Source organism: Saccopteryx leptura, chromosome 10 (genome assembly GCF_036850995.1).
Source record: "Saccopteryx leptura isolate mSacLep1 chromosome 10, mSacLep1_pri_phased_curated, whole genome shotgun sequence".
NCBI classification, from domain to species: domain Eukaryota; kingdom Metazoa; phylum Chordata; class Mammalia; order Chiroptera; family Emballonuridae; genus Saccopteryx; species Saccopteryx leptura.
Genome location: NC_089512.1, coordinates 47512526 through 47533525, shown reverse-complemented (window position 1 = coordinate 47533525; position 21000 = coordinate 47512526). Strand labels below are relative to the sequence as shown.

The 21000-nt window shown below is 40.9% G+C and overlaps 2 protein-coding genes across 8 annotated transcripts in view; one reads left to right on the top strand and one right to left on the bottom strand.

The window, feature by feature from the left end:
• Positions 1 to 851: 851 nt before the first annotated feature.
• MBD4 (methyl-CpG binding domain 4, DNA glycosylase) lies at positions 852 to 11278 on the bottom strand. Of its 5 annotated transcripts, none has more exons than XM_066351243.1 (8): positions 11148 to 11278; positions 9035 to 9256; positions 7389 to 8245; positions 4958 to 5032; positions 4746 to 4880; positions 3427 to 3576; positions 2835 to 2938; positions 852 to 1926 (listed from the first exon to the last, which is right to left on the bottom strand). In XM_066351243.1, exons 1-8 carry the CDS (start codon positions 11159 to 11161, stop codon positions 1849 to 1851), a joined length of 1635 nt encoding a protein of 544 aa, XP_066207340.1. In that variant the 5' UTR covers positions 11162 to 11278; the 3' UTR covers positions 852 to 1848. The 5 variants fall into 5 exon arrangements, with proteins under 5 accessions (XP_066207340.1, XP_066207339.1, XP_066207338.1 ...); XM_066351242.1 differs by having other exon boundaries at positions 2781 to 2938; positions 9035 to 9252; positions 10912 to 11181; XM_066351241.1 differs by having other exon boundaries at positions 9035 to 9252; positions 10912 to 11181.
• A 126-nt stretch (positions 11279 to 11404) lies between these two features.
• IFT122 (intraflagellar transport 122) overlaps positions 11405 to 21000 on the top strand; it is a 78916-nt gene continuing 69320 nt past the window's right edge. For all 3 annotated transcript variants that reach the window (XM_066350425.1, XM_066350423.1, XM_066350424.1), the window contains exon 1: positions 11405 to 11535. In XM_066350425.1, the coding sequence (XP_066206522.1) occupies positions 11495 to 11535 (41 nt within the window). In that variant the 5' untranslated portion in view covers positions 11405 to 11494. The remainder of the gene's footprint in view (positions 11536 to 21000) is intronic.

The window sequence follows — 21000 nt, the reverse complement described above, 5'->3', positions numbered from 1 at the left end:
TTCTAAATATAAAATTTTATACTGTAAAAAAAAAAATGTGATGGGAATTTATGAAGTAGATGTTTGCCTTCAGGGTGTGTGTGGCCAGTTTTCCTGTTCTCTGGCCAAAACCCATTCCTCTCTAAAAACAAACTTGCTCACTAAAATGGAAACAACTGACTAGCTCTGCAATACACTGCATTCTATTCACACAACCTTACAACAAAGGTAGTTTCCTTAACAACTTTATTTTTCATTTATTCAATCCACTTAATTTTCAAATTATACTTTAAAATAGCAATTGGTCTTTGAGACTTGCTAATAGGATTATTTTGGTTCTTCCTAAGGCAAATGTTTCAGTTAATGAGTTGTAACATTATAAAATATATTAAAAATGACATAAAACTTGCCCCCGAGGTGGTGGGCCTGTTCTTCCCAGCCCCTCTGTCATGGGCTGGCTGTGTCCCGCCCAGCCCGTCCCAGAGCTGGGTCTCCTGCCTGAGCCCAGACACACGGGAGCCCAGCCTCGGCCCCTCCTTGTGTTGCCAATTTATTAACAACAAATAAACCAGTTAAATGGAGACTATTAAAGAACTTTATTTAAAAAAAAAATGACATAAAACTTAAAACGTCCTGTCCTCTCGTCAGAAGATAAAAGATGGGTAAATGCTTGAGTTTTCACAAAGGGAAAGCTAGAAGTCGATACTCTGAAACGGAGCTGTGGGCAGATGTTCACGTTATCAAATGGATACTGGGGTCAAATCTCCAGTTCCTAAAAGCCAACACATGATGGCAAAAGAATCTTATTTTTCTTTGGGAGAGGCAGATTAGTAAATATTTCTTTTTTTTTTTTTTTTTACAGACACAGAGAGAGAGTCAGAGAGAGGGATAGACAGGGACAGACAGACAGGAACAGAGAGATGAGAAGCATCAATCATTAGTTTTTCTTTGCACAATGCGACACCTTAATTGTTCATCGATTGCTTTCTCATATGTGCCTTGACCACGGGCCTTCAGCAGACCAAGTAACCCCTTGCTCGAGCCAGCGACCTTGGGTCCAAGCTGGTGAGCTTTTGCTCAAACCAGATGAGCCCACGCTCAAGCTGGCAACCCTGGGGTCTCAAACCTGAGTCCTTCCACATCCCAGTCTGACGCTCTATCCACTGCACCACCGCCTGGTCAGGCAGTAAACATATATTTTTTTTAAATCTTTTTTTTCTTTTCTTTTTTTTCTTTTTTCCTTTATTCATTTTCAGAGAGGAGTGAGAGAGGGAGAGAGACAGAGAGAGAGAAGGGGGGAGGAGCTGGAAGCATCAACTCCCATATGTGCCTTGACCAGGCAAGCCCAGGGTTTCGAACCGGCGACCTCAGCATTTCCAGGTTGACGTGTTATCCACTGCGCCACCACAGGTCAGGCAGTAAACATATTTATTAAATTAACTGCACAATACCTACTGTACCATCTTTCCACATTTGGCTGCAAACTCTTTGATTATATAACGATTGTAGAGATCATTTTTATAGAAAGAGAACAGAAAGTCTAATCTTTCCTCAAGCAAGGGTGACAGAAATTTGCTTTTATTATTGATAGCTTAGAAAAATTTTTTTATCTTCAGATCACATTTCATTATTGGAAGTCATATACATTTTTAGGACTGTTTTCAAATCACAATTTATTTTTTTAAAGAAATCTCTAAACATGTCATAGCACATTCAGTAGCAAAGATCTACCACACACTAAGAAAACATAATTAGGTTTCTAGTTGGTCTGATTAAAATCTATACACCTGAAAAGGTAGCTGGTTGGCTTAATGGAGCTTTGAAGAATCAAAGTAATATGTAAAAAACAAATCTGAAAATGTCACAGTTTTACGACAGACTTAATTTTTCGTGATTTTCCCAAAGCCAGTCATGATATTTATTTAGCTTATGGTCTTCAGGGTGCACCTGCAAGAAATTAGGAGACAGAGGTGTTATCTAAGTTAGTCAGAAATACATGTTTGAAACTGGCTTTTTAAAGATATGGTCGGAGAACATATATTATAATATACCTAACAATTATAACTTTAAACCTAATGAGATTCACAAATGTTTAAAATTATAGCTTACATTAAGGTAATCCTTTATAGTTTATAAAGTACTTTCCTTTAGTACTATTCTTCACCAGAACCTGGGTGTGAAGTAGTGATAACATGATGAAGCATCAACATGCCATTTTCCAGTAGCAGGTTATAGACCCTGAGAGTTCAATGGATTGCTCAGGTCACAATAAATGGTGGAGCAGGGATGAGCTTGGCCAGACCTACTAGCTAAATGCTTTAGGGTGGTCACAGACTAAGAGGACAGTGTACCAGGCTACTTGGCAGTGCCCACCAGCCAGGACATTACCCAGATTCCTGTGTGCTAGGCAAATTCAATAGAATGGGCAGCTGAAATAGGACCCAGTTACCACAAAAATAGCCTAGACTATTAGTAGAAACCCTAGGTGCATTCCAAGCTCAAACCTGCCTGCTTTCCTGTGGTGTACTTTTGAAGACTAGTATGATTGTGACAGGAAGAAAACCACATCAGGCTGAGAGGCATTACATGAATGGAATGACAGGAACAGCACCAAGTGACAAACTGTTGGAGGTCAGTCAGAGGCACCCCAAGCAGTCTTTGACTTGGGAGAGTCTATGAATCCTCTCCCTGCTGCCAATAACTGCATGCCAGCCACTACCCTTCAAGCTTGGAACAAAATTGTTTGTGACTGTAATAACACATGTATCCAAGAAATAGTTTTAGCCATAAGTGGACTTAACATTGTCTCAGAGACAAAATATGCTGGAGATGTTCTGGCTACAAGTAGACCTCACCTGCTTCCACTCATTGATGCAAAAAATTCGGTAGGAGTCATTGCCGTATTTGCCAATCCCATGAAGCTCAATTGGATATCTCCACTGCTTTGTCAGATATTCATCTGAGAAAACAACAGCTCAAACGTCAGGCCCACCTCTAAGAAGATACCTTCCCCAAATGTGTGGTGATGGGGGCTGGATGGGAGAACAGAAGAAAGGAACAGGAAGAAAGAATCTTTCCTAACAACCTTAATTGTTACTGCTCTTTTTTCCGAGTTCCCGAAGCACCTCTGTCTGAACATCTCATCTACCACTTACTGACCATTATTATTTTGCACTAACTCAAAGAGGTATTGTCCTGAGGGTTTTCTGCTTCACTGATTTTTTTTCTCTAATTATGCCCACATGGCCTGACCCAGTGCTGGGTAAAGATTTATTGCCTGGTCAATGGGAGTCTGTGGGTTGGGGCAAGTGGACTGTTTTTAGATGCCTTTGGTGCTTGAGCTGAATGACCAAGATTAATGTAGCATTCATGGACATAAAAGTTTAAGGTGTGGCTTTCTTAAATAGGCACAGTTTATGTTTTTCCTATGGGTATATGGGAAAGTACCTGAGAACTTAATAATGGTTTTGGCTCGAAGTTCGTAGAGACCAATGGGTTTAAGAAGTTCTGACACATCTCTCCAGTCTGCAGTTCTTGCTACCTCAGCTGAAGGATACTTGTCCAGAAACTCCCAAAGCACAGGGATTGCCATTTTACCTGGGGTGTAAAGATAACTGTGATTATAAGCCTCCAGATGGGCTAATTCAGGTTCCGGTACTTCCTCCACTAGAAATCTCATACAGAGCCTTTTATTTTCTTTTTAAACCACTAAACCAACAATCACTTTCAGAGTAAAAAACCTAAACTAGTAACGAATTTGGTTAACAGTCCAGATCATGCTGAAACCTGGCCCTACATAATAAAAGGGTGGGCAAAAATAGGTTTACAGTTGTAGTACAAATAAATAATATAATAATTGATCAATAATAATACAAGAATAAACTCTGTGTTTTGCATACTCACCACTGTAAACCTACTTTTGCCTATCCCGTATTAGTTTTTAAATAACGAGATCATCAGATAACTAGTGTAAAAGCATACAGAACAGAAAGTATGAATGAACTTAGGGTCATGTCTATGACCTCAAGCTCAAGCTGGTGAGTCCATGCTCAAGACAGATAAGCTTGCGCTCAAGCGGGTGATCTTGGGGTTTCAAACCTGTGTCTTCCGCTACCCAGTCTTACACTCTATCCACTGCGCCACCGCCTGGTCAGGCAACAAAGCTTTTTATATACAACTAAAGGTGAAGGGATGTTATATAACTGATTTTCATTGATGACCAAAACTAATTTCAAGTAGAAAATACCCTGACCAGCCGTTGGCACAGTGGATAGAGCACAGGACTGGGAAGCGGAGGACCCAGGTTCAAAACCCTAAGATTACCGGCTTGAGCGCAGGCTCATCTGGTTTGAGCACAGCTCACCAGTTTGAACCCAAGGTCACTGGCTTGAGCAAGGGGTCATTTGCTCTGCTGTAGCCCCCTGGTCAAGGCACATATAAGAAAGCAATCAATGAACAACTAAGGTGCAGCAACGAAGAATTGATGCTTCTCATCTTTCTCCCTTCCTGTCTGTCTGTCCCTCTCTCTTACTCTCTCTCTCTGTCACACACACAAAAAAGTAGAAAGTAAATGAAAACCCGCTCCTTAATGCAAACGCTAGTCTAACTTTCGCATGGGTGAAACGTTTGAGGGCTGAAAGGGGAAAGCCTTTACCTGAGGTAACACAGACACAAAATCAAACTTGCAAACAAATTTCCCAATCAATTCAGTGCTCTTTCTCATCACACTGTCTCTACTAAGGCACAGATTAATATAACCCACAAACCTGAGGTCCGATTGAGAAATATAGTTGCTATGAGGAGCTTCCATGGGTCATGAAAAAGTGTTTCTTGAACAAGATTAAAAGGTGACCGAGGAGGTGTCCACTTCTTAAAGGCTTTGCGTCGTGGGGGACTAAGAGCTGAACAAACACACTGCATCAGAGCTGAACATCTGAAACAGATTTAAAATCTAATTTTCTGATTGGGAAAGGGATACCTTCTTTGTTGTATTTGCTGGAAAAATACAGGCTTGTTTTCCTTTTCTCTACTTGTGTCCGTGGGATGGTGTCTTCTAAAAAGGAAGAATATACATTGTTTATAGAATCTATGGTTTAGCCTAAAGAAACATTCAGGGATGCAAATAGTAATAATAAACTACTATTATAAAGCATTAAGTATGTGCCAGGCACTATTCTAAGCACTTTACAAAAATTAAACAATTTAATCCTACTAATGACCCATGAGGTTAGGGAGTATTTTATCTCCACTCTATAGATATGGAAAGTGAGGTACAGAGAAGCTGAGTAACTTGCCCAAGAATAAGTAAGTATTAGGGCCGAAATTCAAATCCAAGTCCTCTCGCTCCTGAGTTTAAGCCTTTAACCACTCTGTGACACTAGTTCTTTATGACTTACATTCAGAGTTCATAGTATTGAAAAATTGGCAATAATGTAAAATATTTTAAATTATGACACATTTGTATAATGTCATTAAAATATTTTGAGAATATATCATGAAGATTTTCTCACATCATTCACTTTCAAGTGAAAAAAGGCAATATTCTACATATGACCCCAATTTAATTTTAAAAAGAACACATACACAAACATACAGATTGAACAAAATAAATCAAAAAGGTATAAGGGTTGTTTCTGAATGGTAATTTTTCTTTTCTTCTTTAATTTTCTATATTTTCCAAAATTTCTGCAGTGAACATTTTTACACTTGCCCCTAAAAAAGGGCGGGGGAGATATACATATAGACAAAACAGAACCTGTAGAAAAACCCAAGATTTCAACCTTGGAACACCTGAGACCACTATCTACTGGGAAGCTCAGTTAATTTGACCAGTGTTATCAGGCTTCCCAAGTTTCAAAAATTATCACATTCAACACTCCCTTTAGTCATATCCTTTAAATTTTTGAATGTCAGTTAATAATATCTTGTATTCATAGTGTTAAGCCATCTTTTTCATTTCTCATTTTACTTTACTATATTCTTAATATGAAAAACAGCACTACTGAGGGTTATTACCTCCATTTTACAGATGAAGAAACTAAGACTTAGAAATTAAGCAACCATCCCAAAATGTTAGTGGGACTGAATTTAAAGGTAATTAGTTCAGTGTTTTTGCCTTTCAAGTTTAAATAGGTAAAGACTAGTAGAAAGTAAAACAGTTAGAACAAAGGAAACTGTACTTAGTAGCTACTTGATAATTTTTTTTTCTGTAGGTTCCCATAAATAATTACTAACTAGCCTCCTTTATTACCAGGAGACTGGGCTATTTCTACAAAAGCAAATGGGAAAGCCTTTATTATTCCACTGAATATTTATTAACCTAGGGGTACTTCATTTTATGTTGAGAACTAGACTTCATGTATAGGATAAAGATTCTTCCATTGTAATTGCAAAAGGATGTTTTTAATATTTAATTTACCCATTATACTAGCAATAAATCTACATAAATCTCCAGGTTTTAAGAAGCTCAAAGTCTTTGAAGAACAGACTTTAAGAATTCTTATGCTGGTTCTAGGTATCATATATGTGGCCATCTTCTGTTAAAAGTGGAGAAATTCTAGGTACAGCAAAGACATAAAATCGTGAGTGGGCCTGAGAGCAGGAATCAAAACTAATCCCCAGCGCCACCAATTTGTCCAGGCTATCTTCCTACAGGATTTAATTAAAATTACTATTGTTCTTTAAAGGAGTTATTCATTATACCATAATCACATAATGAATAACTAATACTGGGCTGCTCAAAAGGTCTCCTTTTTATCTTTTATTTACTGAGTTATCATAGAGGCAAAAGTACTCAGCTTTAAACTCTGTATTAAGAATATACTACAAATAATAGATGTTCTAAGTGAGTAGCATTCTGAATTATTTAGAGCTTTAAAGCAGTTCAGGGAAACATTACATTATAATAGATAAAAATGACTATGATATCTACATATACAAAATTAAAGTGGAATTTACATATCTGTAATAATCAGGAGTGGTGCAAAGAGAAAACACTATTTTCAACCAGTTCACGTACAAGAGGAGTCTTCCTCAAACCTTTTCCAAGTGAAGCCTTTTCATTTCCCTCAAGTTGTAAGATTATTGGCTGGAAAGAAGATGGAAAGAAGAGAAAGCACTGTTGAGGAGAGTCCTAGCTGCTGCACCAGGGAGAGACTGTAGCAGCTGTTAATGGCACAGTTCTCCTCTGCTGGGGACATCAAGGCAGTAGCCAGCTGATTCCCTCTGCTAAAGGTAGGAGTTTGAAGATTGGTTAGACAAGGTACCAGGATCAACTGGTAGGATGTATCTGATATTTGACCCTATTTCTTCATTTTACTCCCATATCTTAACAGGTTACAAGCATGCAATCCAGTATCCAGGAGTATAAACTCATCATATGTTTAATAGCACTTTAATGCACTGAATACCTTGACATATTTTCACAGAAGTAGAGTCTTTTTCAGTTTGTGAGCAACTGTCGTCCATTTCGGAGCCACATTTTAAATTGCCAATATGCAAATGTTCCTTCCTCTCTGCAGTTTCTACTGCAGTTTTTGTTATTTCCTCAGATTCTAAAAAGGTATCCTCAGACTTCTTGCGTTCTGCTTCTTTGGTTGAACATAATTTGCTTATGATGCCAGAAGTTATTTGTTCAAAACTAAAATTTGATCCTGAACTCAATTTTTCTTTTACAAGTCTCTTTTCTTCATTGGTCACACTGAGGGACTTGTTGCTTGCTCTGGCATCAGAAATGCAGAAAGTTCTATCAAGCTGACTTTCTTGTGCAACAGGTTCACTTTCAGCATCTACCTTAGTATACACAGATTTTCTTTTTCTATTCCTTTGAACAGAATCTGGAAGACTCTTCCGGCACCCTGTTTTAGTTTTGTTAATTTGAATTCCTTTCAAAGTAGTTATCTTCCCTTTCGGCTTTCTAACCATTCTGGGGTCAACATTATTAACACTTTCAACTTCTTTCAAAAGCAAATGCATGGAAGTAAAGTCAGATAGTTCTCTGCTGTCTTGCAATTCCACACTACCACTTGGCCGAGGAAACACCTCTTTTCTCCACCTGCTTCTTGTCCTGAGGTTCTGGTTTGAAACACTACTTTCCTTTTGCAGTTGGGATGTCAGAGCTGCCATGCTGGAGTCTTTGTACCTTGACTTGATGCCCTTTTTAGAAAGTACAGTAAAATCAAAATCTTCTGGCTTAAGAGAATTCTCTTCATTTTTGTGAAGATAATTAGCAAGTGAACTTTTGGATCTGAACTTCAGTCCTTGTGGGCTAGAAAATGATATTAAAGGAAACTTACTGATAGTAAATAAAAGCGACTTTTAAAAGAATTGGACCACATTTCAGATTTTTAATTAATAATTTCCAAATATTGCCACAGGTATTTGTCATTTAAAATAAAAATAAGCGTGCGGAGGACCCGGGTTCGATTCCTGGCCAGGGCACACAGGAGAAGCGCCCATTTGCTTCTCCACCCCTCCGCCGCACTTTCCTCTCTGTCTCTCTCTTCCCCTCCCGCAGCCGGGGCTCCATTGGAGCAGGGATGGCCCGGGCGCTGGGGATGGCTCTGTGGCCTCTGCCCCGGGCGCTAGAGTGGCTCTGGTCGCAATATGGCGACGCCCAGGATGGGCAGAGCATCGCCCCCTGGTGGGCAGAGCGTCGCCCCATTGTGGGCGTGCCGGGTGGATCCCGGTCGGGCGCATGCGGGAGTCTGTCTGACTGTCTCTCCCCGTTTCCAGCTTCAGAAAAATGAAAAAAAAAAAAAAAAAGTAAAATAAAAATAGTGCTAAAATGGTATTTTTTGTTTCCTCTATAGGGAGGAATATGATACTATAAAATAATTTTGCAAATATAACTTAAGTGCAACCTTATCATTAACTATTCACAGTAGGATAAACTGTATGTACTTGTCCCTAAAACTAACCAGTGACACTTAGAAACCTGAATCCATAATGGTTTTATGGTAAAAATAGAAAAAAATCAAGATACCTGCTGTGCTTTCCCACTACCTGTTTAGACAAGTTATTTGGCTGTACTATCTTTACCACATTGCATGCTCACCTGATAAAATATACATCATATCTTCCTGCTGTTTTTCCAGATAACCTCTGCTTCACAACTCTTTCCCATCCACACGGGACAGACTTATGGCACTCGGCCATTTCAGTGCCACCAAGCTGAGCAGAAGCAGTGGGTTCTCGTAAAAGGGGATTACACTCGCTGCTTTTTATCACCGTTTGTTTTTCATCTTCTAATCTTTCTGATCCCATAACATTATCCTCGCTGGAAAAAAGTACACGTGGTTAGCTCATTTAAAATTGATTTTCTTCTGCTTATTCAATTTCAGTCCATGACAGAGCAGGAACCAAATGAACTATTTGGATTATGGAGAGATTAAAATCAGTATGAACCAGTATTATGCTATGGGAATATCTTCCTGCCCTCCAATATGAATTAAAAACGGTTGGAAATCTCTATACACAATGAAAAGTTTAAGCTATTTGCTAGAAACTTAAAAAAAGAATTAATGATTCAATAGGGCTTTAAAAATATGAACCAAATGCTAAGCTCTTAACCTGGGTCCAACAAATCTGCTTAAAAGAGTCAATGAGGCACCTTCCCCTTCCCCAAATAAGTGAGGTAAAAATGTGTTTATATATATATATGTGTGTGTGTGTGTATATATATATATATATATATATATATATATATATATATATATATATATATACATTTTTCTGGGGGAGACCATCACTTTTATCAGCTGTTGTAAGCCTTCAAAATGTAGGTAATTTCTGATACAGAATTATCTAATCTCTTTGATTCTTGATTTTCATAACTTTATGAAGTAAACTGGATAAGGATTACTCTAATCTTATTGATAAAATTGAGTAACAGTATGAGACTCAGAGACATGAACAAGAATGTGATGGCAACAGCGGCGAGGGGTTGGGGGAGGGGGGATGGGGTGAAGAAGGAGAGAGGGGTTAGGGGAGGGGAGGGGCACAAAGAAAACCAGATAGAAGGTGACAGAAGACAATTTAACTTTGCGGGAGGGGTATACAGCACAATCAAATGTCAAAATAATCTAGAGATATTTTCTCTCAACATATGTACCCTGACTTATCAATGTCACTGCATTAAATTTAATAATAATAAAAAATAAAAAAAAAGAAGTGATATGGAAATATCTTAAATAACAGCTTTATTGTTTTTTGTCAGGTATTTTTCAATGTTTTTCTGTTAATATTTTAAAACACTTAGCATATAATCTGATTTTGTGTACCTCTTTTATTGTTCTTATTTAAGTATTAAATGCATGAAATAAAAAACTAAAAAAAAAAAAAAATTGAGTAACAGTAAGATTAAGTTACTTGCAAAACTGATATCAGAAATCAAGTCTATTAAATGTTGGTCTAATAGTTCTTCCCCTGTGCAATTATGTCAATATACTGGATTCAAATTCTAGCTCTGCCATTCAGTAGCTGTGTGTTCAAGAGCAAATTACTTAACTTCTCACTCTCCTTTCCTCATCTGTAAAAAGGAGGTTATACCCTTTAACGTAGTTCTGAGGATTACATCTTCAAAGTATGTAACTCGTTTTAGTCCCAGATTGCACGTATACAAGTACTCAATACATGACTGTAGCTTCCTCTGTTAGTTGTCATATGACCCATTTTTGGGGTGCTCCCCGATACTTACAAAGACATCTCCTTCAAGGTCTTCAAGGATCCTCTAACCCAAGCAGAACCCTCCTTGTATCACCCCCATGCTCCTCCCAGCTCTCTCGTCATTTTGGGTAAAGAAGTCGGAAGCACCCCAGGGCTGACCCCACTGAAATAGTACTGTGCTCCAGCCTTAACTCCTAGTAACTAACCCTTGAGCCCCTGCTACCATTTTACAGGCGCTGAAAATGAGTTCTCAAAGGGGACAGTAACTTGCCGGAGGTCACGCAGCGGGTCTGAGACTAGGAGCTCACTGGAGGTCACGGAGGGGGCAGCTCTACCATTCCCCAGGCTCGGACTTTCCATCGCAGCCATGCTTCTCAAGCGTGCTCCGGCTACACCAACAGGCCGACAGGGTGCGACGCCGTGGGTGCGGAGCTGAGTAAGATGTGAAAACTTCTTCGGATCAAAGCACTACGCTAAAGCCAAAAACTGAGGGGAGTAAATACCTGTCAGACTCCATTGCCACCTTTTGGCCGCCCACTCTGCAGCAGCTAGTTCCACTGCTCAGCCAATCAAGTCCTTTGAGAAGAAAAACGCACCGCCCCACCGCCCATTCCGACCAATCGCGCGCGCCCCAGTTACGCAGACGCTCACTAGACTCCTGTTCCATCTTTGCTTTTGCTCCTTTCCTAGCTCTCCTTTTTAGACATGCGCACTCGGAACTCTCTGCCCGCGCGCGTAGCTCACTGCGCATGTGCGTTGCTAGGGGTAGCGCGGGTAGCCGAAGTGGCCTGCGGAGAGGGCCCTAGCGCTGAGGTAGAAAGGAGGTGCCCCAGACGTGAGGGAGGCCGTGATGAGGGTCGTGTTGACGTGGAGAGATAAAGTCGAGCATTGGTGAGGAGCGGGGCAGTCTGGGAGGAACGGGAGGCCGAGGCCCGGTGGGGATGGCGGGACCCGTTAAAAGAACTCCTGTGGTTGCCAGGGGCAACGAGCCTGTGGCCTAGGCTGAAGGCGCTGAAGCCGGGACTGGGCGACTGCGAGGTCTGCCTCCAACCCCTTTGTAGATGGAAAAACAGGCCTAGAGAGGGGTAAAGGAATGTACAGCGCGTGAGGTAGTCGCCTGTCGAGGTGGTTTTACACATAATCACCATCTGGTCTTGTCGCTCCCTTACTCACAGTCCGCCCTGGGCTTCTTTTACGTCCACGATGTTTCTCCAACTTAATTTTTTGCCACATCCACATATTACCCATACTCTTATTTACTGGTCTTTTTTTCTTAAGTTGTTTTTTATATTTTATGATTTTTACTAAGAGACTTTATTGCTCCATATTTAAAAATATCACTTGGCTGTAATAAAGTAACTAAAACTTAAAGCAAGGAGAAACAAAACTGTTAGTAAGTTGTAGATACGTAGTTGTTGCTACGGAGCCTTTAAGCCTGAGGTCTACTGTCTCTAGAACTGGAGATTTAGCAAGTTTGGTCAGAAAGGTGCATGAGATGCTTAGCGTCAAACCTAAGACTTTCTCCTATGCTAATTAGGGAGGCTTGCGGAGAGGCCCTGGTGCTGAGGTGGGAAGGAGGGCCCCCAGGGGCTAGGGAGGCCGAGAGGAGGGCCGTGTTGACGTGTTGACATGGCGAGAGAAAGTCGAGCAGTCAGGCTGAGGAGCGGGAGGCTGAGGCCGGTGGGGGTGGAGGGACGTTAAAGGAACTCCTGGAGCAACAGGCCTGCTGCCTCCCCCGAAAGCACTGAACCTGGGACCTATGGTAATCAAAAGAGAATGACATTCTCACCTTAATGTTACTTAGTATCCTATTCCATTTTTATCACCGAAACCCATCACACAGTGATACATTTTGGAAAAACTTGATTTGTTGGGTAGTTAGTTCTCCTCAGCCTGACTTTTAAAATCTTTGCGTAGATGATCTTTTCAGCTCCATTGTGAAGGCTGTTTTGGCCCCTGACACAGGGTATTTGCCATTCCCTCCTCTGTCTTTTCTTAGGACTTTCTGTGTGAAGAAAGGTAACCTTCTTTCCTCGTCTCTTCACATTAAACCATAAAGATCCTATCAAGCTCCCTTTAGAGATGGTCGCTCTGTCTTTTGTACTCTGCACTAGTGATAGCTGTTACCTTGTGCCAGGCACTGGCTAAGAACATCGTATCTTTTATCTCATTGTCATCTTACAACAGTCCTCTGAGGTAGGTACTATGATTACCCCTATTTTACGTGTGAGAAAACTAAAGCACAGAGAGGGTAAATAATTTGACAAAGTCACACAGTGAGTAAGTGCTGAAGCCAGCTTTCAAGCTCAGGTCTTCCTCATTCCAAAGCTAATGCTTTTAGCCACTACATTAATTTTCCTTAGTAGTATAGAGGCTGAGAACTCAAAGGCCTGCAGGAGTCAGGCAGGCAACATAAATGGGAGATGTTTATATGCATCTTAAACACAAGGAATTGTCTGTTTTCCCTAGGAGTATTCTTCTATTCATTCTACAACCCACTTTTCTTGAAACACATAGCTCATCAGTTCCACTTAATAGAGATTTGAGTTTTAAAATTTTTCTTCTTACTTTTAACTCTATTATTTATTTTTTAAAATTAATTTATTATTTTTTTTACAGTGACAGAGAGAGAGACAGATAGGGACAGACAGGAGAAGAGAGAGATGAGAAGCATCAATCATCAGTTTTTCATTGCGACACCTTAGTTGTTCATTGATTGCTCTCTCATATGTGCCTTGACCGTGGGCCTTCAGCAGACTGAGTAACCCCTTGCTTGAGGTGAGCCTTGCTCAAACCAGATGAGCCCGCGCTCAAGCTGGCGACCTTGGGTCTCGATCCTGGGTCTGCCTCATCCCAGTCTGATGCTCTATCCACTGCACCACTGCCTGGTCAGGCTTAACTCTATTATTAAAGTAACCACAGCACAAGCTGATGATAACCGGCAACTGAACATACTTGGCTTTGGTGTCAGAGAGTAACAGGGAGTGGCAACGATTGTGGCAAACTGGAGAGCTCATGCTCTGCCTAAAAGGGGCAGCTGCTGCTCAGATCCTGCCAATTACCACCCTGTAGTAATTGGCCTAATATGCTCAGATCTTCCTATTTTCACGAGACACTAGGAATCTGGGTTTTTGTGCAAACCATCCTAATTTTTTAATATTGTAATCTATAAAAAAATTCCAAAAAACATTGTGGGCCAAACAAAACATTTGCTGGCCAAATACAACCTGATTTGCTCCAGTTTTCAACCCCTGTCATAGAATTTTGTTCATTCCTCTTTTGTGGTACTTAGAATCTGTCTAGTGCAGCAATTTTCAACCTATGTGCAGATGAATTTTTAAAACATGTACTACCTATTTAGTCAGGGGCACTGGCTCTTTTACCTTAGATTGTTAAATAAAAAATAAAAAAATGACAACAGCCAACAATAGTTGTCCACTGTGAATTAATCAAAATTTTCCTTTTTTTTTTTTTTTTTTTAAGCAAGAGAGACAGACAGGAAGGGAGATGAGAAGCATCAACTCATAGTTGTTTCATCATTTTTAGTTGTTCATTGATTGCTTCTCATACTTGCCTTGCGGGGTGGTGGTGGTGGATCTAGCCAAGCTAGTGACCCCTTGTTCAAGCCAGTGACCTTGGGCTTCAAGCCAATGATCTTTGGGCTCAAGCCAGCAACCATGGGATCATATCAATGATCCCATGCTCAAGCTGGTGACCCTGCACTCAAGGTGGTGAGCCTGTGCTCAAGCCAGCGACCTCAGGGTTTTGAACCTGGGTCTTCATCCCAGTTCGACGCTCTATCCACTGCACCACCACTGATCAGGCATATACCTGTTTTACTTATTGATTGATTTATTTTTTTAGACAGAGGGAGGGACAGATAGGGACAAACCGACAGGAAGGAGAGAGATGAGAAGCATCAATTTTTCATTGCGGCTCCTTAGTCTCCTTAGTTGTTCATTAATTGCTCTCTCATTTGTGCCTTGACTGGGGGCTACAGCAGAGCAAATGACCCCTTGCTTAAGCCAGCAACCTTGAGTTCAAGCCAGCAACCATGGTGTCATGTCTATGATCGCACGCTCAAGCCAGTGACTCCGCGCTCAAGCTGGTGAGTCCGTGCTCAAGTCAGATGAGCCCGTGCTCAAGCTCAGGGTTTTGAACCTGGGTTCTCTGTGTCCCAGTCCGATGCTCTATCCACTGCGCCACTGCCTGGTCAGGCCCCCCTTTTTTTTTATCAGACATGCAAAAATATATTTTTTGGTGTGCCACAGAATTTTGTAATTAGTTTATGTGTGCCAAGAGATGAAAAGGTTAAAAATCACTGGTCTAGTATAAGAGTTATTTGTGATTCTATTTATCCCAGAAGTCTATAAAACCCTTAAAGACAGCAACTATGTTTTATTCATTTCCAAATTATTCCAGAATCTACGCAAATAAATCAGTGTTTGTTGTGACAATTTGGTGAACAGATAGACAGGTATACTGTAATAATAATGAATGTGTAAGTGAGTGAATGAATGATGAATGAAGATTGGTTGTTTTTTGGTCCAGTACAGGTTTGAAACAACCTATTAGAATATAGGCTGTAGTGGTTTTATAGACCAGCAATCTCGATGGCAGCTACATGTGCCAGCTGATAGCCCAGAATGAGACAAAACAATAACAAAAAACTATAAGAGATAGGTAGTACAACTAAAAAAATCCCAGATGTCAAATATAAGTACTTCACAACTAAACCAGCAGCTGTCTTCTCTCTGATCTTTTACTTCCATTCTAACCTTTGCATATCAGCAAGAATTCTCTTTTTTGAGTGCTGTTACTCTGATGGGCTAGTCTACTTCTCATAAACCTATAGTGACTCCCAGTTACCTTCCACATCAGATTATGCACTTCAGTAGGTGGTCTTACTTACTCCCCACCTCCAAGTGCTAATGTTTAAATTTATGCTTTTTAGTTCAGCTAAAACCTCCATTTTCCTATCTAAAGGCCCTTTCCAAATGCTATGTAGTTTTCTGAACTCCTTCATTTGCTCCCTTAAGAGTACTGCTCCAGGTTCAAAAAAAAAAAAAGAGTACTGCTCCAGGTTTATCTCTACTATGATGCCTTATTTGGCTAGCCCACCTTATTCCAGTCAGGCCCGTATCTACTATAAACCCTACTATTTACTGGAGTTAATTCACACCAGCTGGTATTTACTGAGTACTTGCTGTAGACCAGAGTGGGTTTACATGTGCTACCTTGTTTAACGTATACAACAACTTGTGAGGTTGGAATTGTTACTCCATTTACAGATGAAGAAACTGAGACTTAACAGGTGACATAATTTGCCAAAGTTACCAAAACAAGTAAGTGGGGCTGGGTCAGATTTTGCAGGATTTAGAGAGGCTCCTTGGGATTTCACTTTATAGTGGGAAAGACCAGGGTTGACAGAGAACAATTTGCAAGACTCACCCTCTGTCTCTCTGCCATGGAATCTGATGATGTATTTTTTCCATAAAAGGGGGTAGGGTAGGAGAGAGGAACATCTTACAGTGTTAGACTGCCTTTAGGTGGGTGAGCTCCCCAGCCCTGGGAGTGTTCAAGCAGAGGCTGGATGGCCATCTAGAGGGAATTCCTGCCCGGTAGGGGAGTTAGAGTACATGCCAAGGGCCAATTCGGAGTTTCTGTAATCTTATGATGTAATTAAATTCCAAAGGATTCAAGATAAAATATTGTCAGTTAGTCAAATATATTCATTATGTATCTAGGACAAGGCCATGCACATGGGTCCACAAATGTCTAAAACAGGGTTGTTCCCCTCAAATTGCATATGACTGTAATGCAAAGGACATAAGATAGTATCTGAAACAGTGTAAAATATTGAATAGTATATAATTCAGAGCTAACTTGAATTGTACAGATTCTAAGTACAATAAGAATTTAGGTTGGATAAATCAGGCATCTATATGTTAGGAAGGCGAATTTTAAGAAATTCAGAGAAAATGAATTTTGACATCTGAGGGAACATAGTTTAAGGCTTGGCCCAAATGAGACACTCAGAAATGATTTTCTGATAATGTAACCCAAAATGATCCTTATGAAGAACAGGCCATACAGAAACCACTTTGAGGAGCTCAGACATGTACAAGGCAGAAAGGATGCCACATATCCTAGGTTTACTATAAAAGAGAGGTGCAGACCCCTCCAAAATCTTAATACCTCATCATACAACCCACAGATGGCAGGTACTTTGCCCAGGCTGGCTTACACACAGTTTTCTATCCTTGTTTTGTAGGTAAGGATGAAAGTTCAGACTAGAGGTTAGCTCTTCTGGGCCCAGGCCCCCTCTACTTTTCACTCAATTGCTCCACTTAACCTCAGTGTGAAATGCGCTGAGTACATCTCCCCTCAGATACAGAGAAAGAAAGCCTGAGAACCCAGAAGGGCCAGTCTGTTACCACATAACAGTGAGGAAACTGAACAACTCAGGGTCTGTGTTTGCTTCTATCAAGAGGGATGCCCAAGTAGAAAGGATGTAACAATCATCCTTGTTCCAGCTTCTCTATCAGCCAGCTATGTAACAGCAGACACATGACTTGCCTTTGTTCTTCAGTTTCCTCACTGATAAACATGGGCCAATAGTGCCTGGCCTACCTCCAACATTATGTTATCATAGGATCAAATGAGATAATATAAGTTTATACTCTTTCACAACTCTTATTTGGTGAATATATGTGAAGAGTTATTTTTCCTTTAAGAAGCTTCTGAGGTTAACAGAGACTGTATTAAAACTTTGTGAATTCTACATGTGAAGGTGTTGAATAGATGAGAATACTTTTTAACTTTTTATTTTTTGCTGTTGATAAACCATGGAAACTGTTGCTAGTTATTTTGTCAACCATAGCATATGCTAATAATAAATAACAAAGGCCACAAAGCATAATGATTAGAGCCTGGGTTTTGGAGCCAGACTGCCTGGATTTGAATTTTGGCTCTGCCTCCAATCAATAGCATATTATTTTGGGGCAAGTTATTTAACTTCTCTGTGCCTTGGTTTTCTCATCTGCAAAATAGGTGTAGGATTGTGAGGATTAAGTGAGTTAAAATATGTAAACCATTTAAATTGTACTTTAAGGGTAACAGATTTGTTATACTCGACAAGAACTCAAGAGAGTAAAAGGCAGGCAATATAACAGACTCTAGAGCCGTGATGGCGAACCTTTTTATAAAAACCAGAACCAGCCTGACCTGTGGTGGCGCAGTGGGATAAAGCGTCGACCTGGAATGCTGAGGTCACCTGTTCTATACCCTAGGCTTGCCTGGTCAAGACACATATGGGAGTTGATGCTTCCTGCTCCTCCCCTTTCTCTCTCTCTCTCTTCTCTGAAATTGAATAAATAAAATCTTTAAAAAAATGGTCATATGGCCCTGGCTGGTTGGCTCAGCGGTAGAGTGTCGGCCTGGCGTGCGGGGGGACCCGGCTTTGATTCCCGGCCAGGGCACATAGGAGAAGCGCCCATCTGCTTCTCCATCCCCCCCCTCCTTCCTCTCTGTCTCTCTCTTCCCCTCCCGCAGCCAAGGCTCCATTGGAGCAAAGATGGCCCAGGCACTGGGGATGGCTCCTTGGCCTCTGCCCCAGGCGCTAGAGTGGCTCTGGTCTCGGCAGAGCGACGCCCAGGAGGGGCAGAGCATCGCCCCTGGTGGGCATGCCGGGTGGATCCCGGTTGGGCGCATGCGGGAGTCTGACGGTCTCTCCCCGTTTCCAGCTTCAGAAAAATACAAAAAAAAAAAAAAAAATAGGTCATAAAAACCAGAACCAAATGGTGCTGTGATTGGCGGACTAGTGGAACGCCCACTAGTGGGCAGGAGGGACCAGGTTGACCAGCACTGCAAAAGTGGGCGGTTTTTATAAAAAGGTTCGCCATCAAGGCTCTAGAGCAGGGGTCCCCAAACTTTTTACACAGGGAGCCAGTTCACTGTCCCTCAGACCGTTGGAGGGCCGGACTATAAAAAAAACTATGAACAAATCCCTATGCACACTGCACATATCTTATTTTAAAGTAAAAAAACAAAATGGGAACAAATACAATATTTACAATGAAGAACAAGTAAATTTAAATCAACAAACTGACCAGTATTTCAATGGGAACTGTGGGCCTGCTTTTGGCTAATGAGATGGTCAATGTGCTCCTCTCACTGACCACCAATGAAAGAGGTGCCCCTTCCGGAAGGGGCCGGATAAATGGCCTCAGGGGGCTGCATGTGGCCTGCGGGCCATAGTTTGGGGACCCCTGCTCTAGAGGCAGCCCCAAGTTGAAACTCTGGCCCTTTCACTTGCTGTTCCTGTGATGTTGGGGGAGGTACTTGACCTTTCTGAGCCACGGTATCCTCAACTGCAAAATCAAGTAGTAATTCCTACCTCATAAAATTGTTGTTGAGGATGAAATAAAGTAAAGCATTTGAAGAGCTCAGCATGGGATCTTTCTGTGGCAAATGCTCCAAATACTATATCAGGGGTGTATATTTTTACTGACAGTTCCCAGGTAAATTTATTTCACTCTAAACTTTTCTAATAGGCTGTCTTGGCAGTGCTGTCCAACACATTCTTACTAGAGTCACCTCACATAATGAAATACTCTGCCTGGGGCATTCAAGAATCTTTGTAATATGGCTTCTGCCTGTTTTTTGGCCTTATCTCTCCCTACACTGCCTTGCGCAGAGCCAAATGTTTCAGTCAAATTAGATTACTTAGTGCTCCCCCTTCATGTCTTTGCTTTTGTTCTCTGCCTGAAATACTGCACCTACTCGATCTCCTGTGTGTCTGGAAAGCCCTACCCTTTTCAAATACTGCTTTCATCATAAAGCTTTTTCTAATCCTCTTTCCAAATCAGAACATTGAGTTTTCTTCCTCTGAATCCTGTATGTTCTAATATATCTCCTAAAGCCTTTTTAAAAAATTATTGAATTTATTGGAATGATACTGGTTAATATAATTATATATGTTTTAAGTGTACAATTTTATAATACATCATCAGTATGTTGTGTTGTATGTTGACAATCTGAAGTCAAATCTCTATCATCATTTATCCTGCCTTTACCCTCTTCTACCTCCCCTCACTCCCCTTTCTGTCTGGTAATCATCAAACTTTTTTGTCTGTGTCTATGAGGTCTTTTTTCTTTGCTTAATCTTCTCACCTTTTTTACCCAGTCCTCCAATCTCCCTGCCCTCTAATAGCTGTCAGTCTGTACTCTGTATCTTTGAGTCTTTTCTATTTTGTTTGTTTATTTTGTTCATTAGATTCCACATATAAGTGAAATCATGTGGTATTTGTCTTTCTCTGGCTGGCTTATTTCACTTAGCCTAATACTCTCCAGGTCCATTCATACTGTCACAAAAGGTAAGATTTCCTTCTTTTTTTTATGGCCAAGTAGTATTCCATGGTGTAAATGTACTGCAGCTTTTTTATCCACTCATCTACTGATGGGCACTTGGGCTGCTTCCAAATCTTGGCTATTGTAAATAATGCTGCAGTGAACATAGGGGTACATATATTCTTTTGAATTAGTGTTTCAGGTTTCCTCAGCTATATTCCCAGAAATGGAATTGCTGGGTCATAAGGTAGTTTCCTTTTTAATTTTTTGAGGACACTCTATCGTTTTCCATGGTGGCTGCATGTATGGCCAGCAGTTGCTGCCATCGTGGCCATGCACATGCAGATTCTCAGTGGATTAGGGCAGACAGTAAAGAAACAGTGGAGCCAAAAAATGGTGGGCCATTCCTTTATTAAAGTCTCACACTGGCCGATGAGAAACACACAGGGGAAAAACACTTCCCTCTTCATTCAGAGCTCACAAAGCTACTGACTCATTATCCGGTTCCACAGTCAGGAGAATCTTCTCCAGTTCCTCCTAGAATCAAAGGCCCCACCAGTCTCAGTGGAGCTCACGAAAGTCCATCACCTTTTCTCTCTGCAAAAACTGGCTTCTCTTTCCTTGCTATCTTGGTTTCTCTCTCCCCTTCTTCTTCTTCAGCAAAACACTAACAAAACAATGTCCCCTCCCAAGCAGGAAGGTAATTTGCAATTTCACAGATCACATACCCGGCGCTGCCCAGCGCCATTTTTTGTTGTTGAATATTTTATTGTTGAACATTGATTGCCATAGTTTTTTGGGTTTTTTTTTTTGTGTGGCAGAGACAGAGAGAGTCAGAGGGACAGATAGTGACAGACAGACAGGAAGCGAGAGAGATGAGAAACATCAATTCTTCATTGCGGTTCCTTAGTTGTTTATTCATTAATTTCTCATATGTGCCTTGACCAGGGGCACTACAGCAGACCAAGTGACCCCTTACTCAAGCCAGCCACCTTGGGCTCAAGC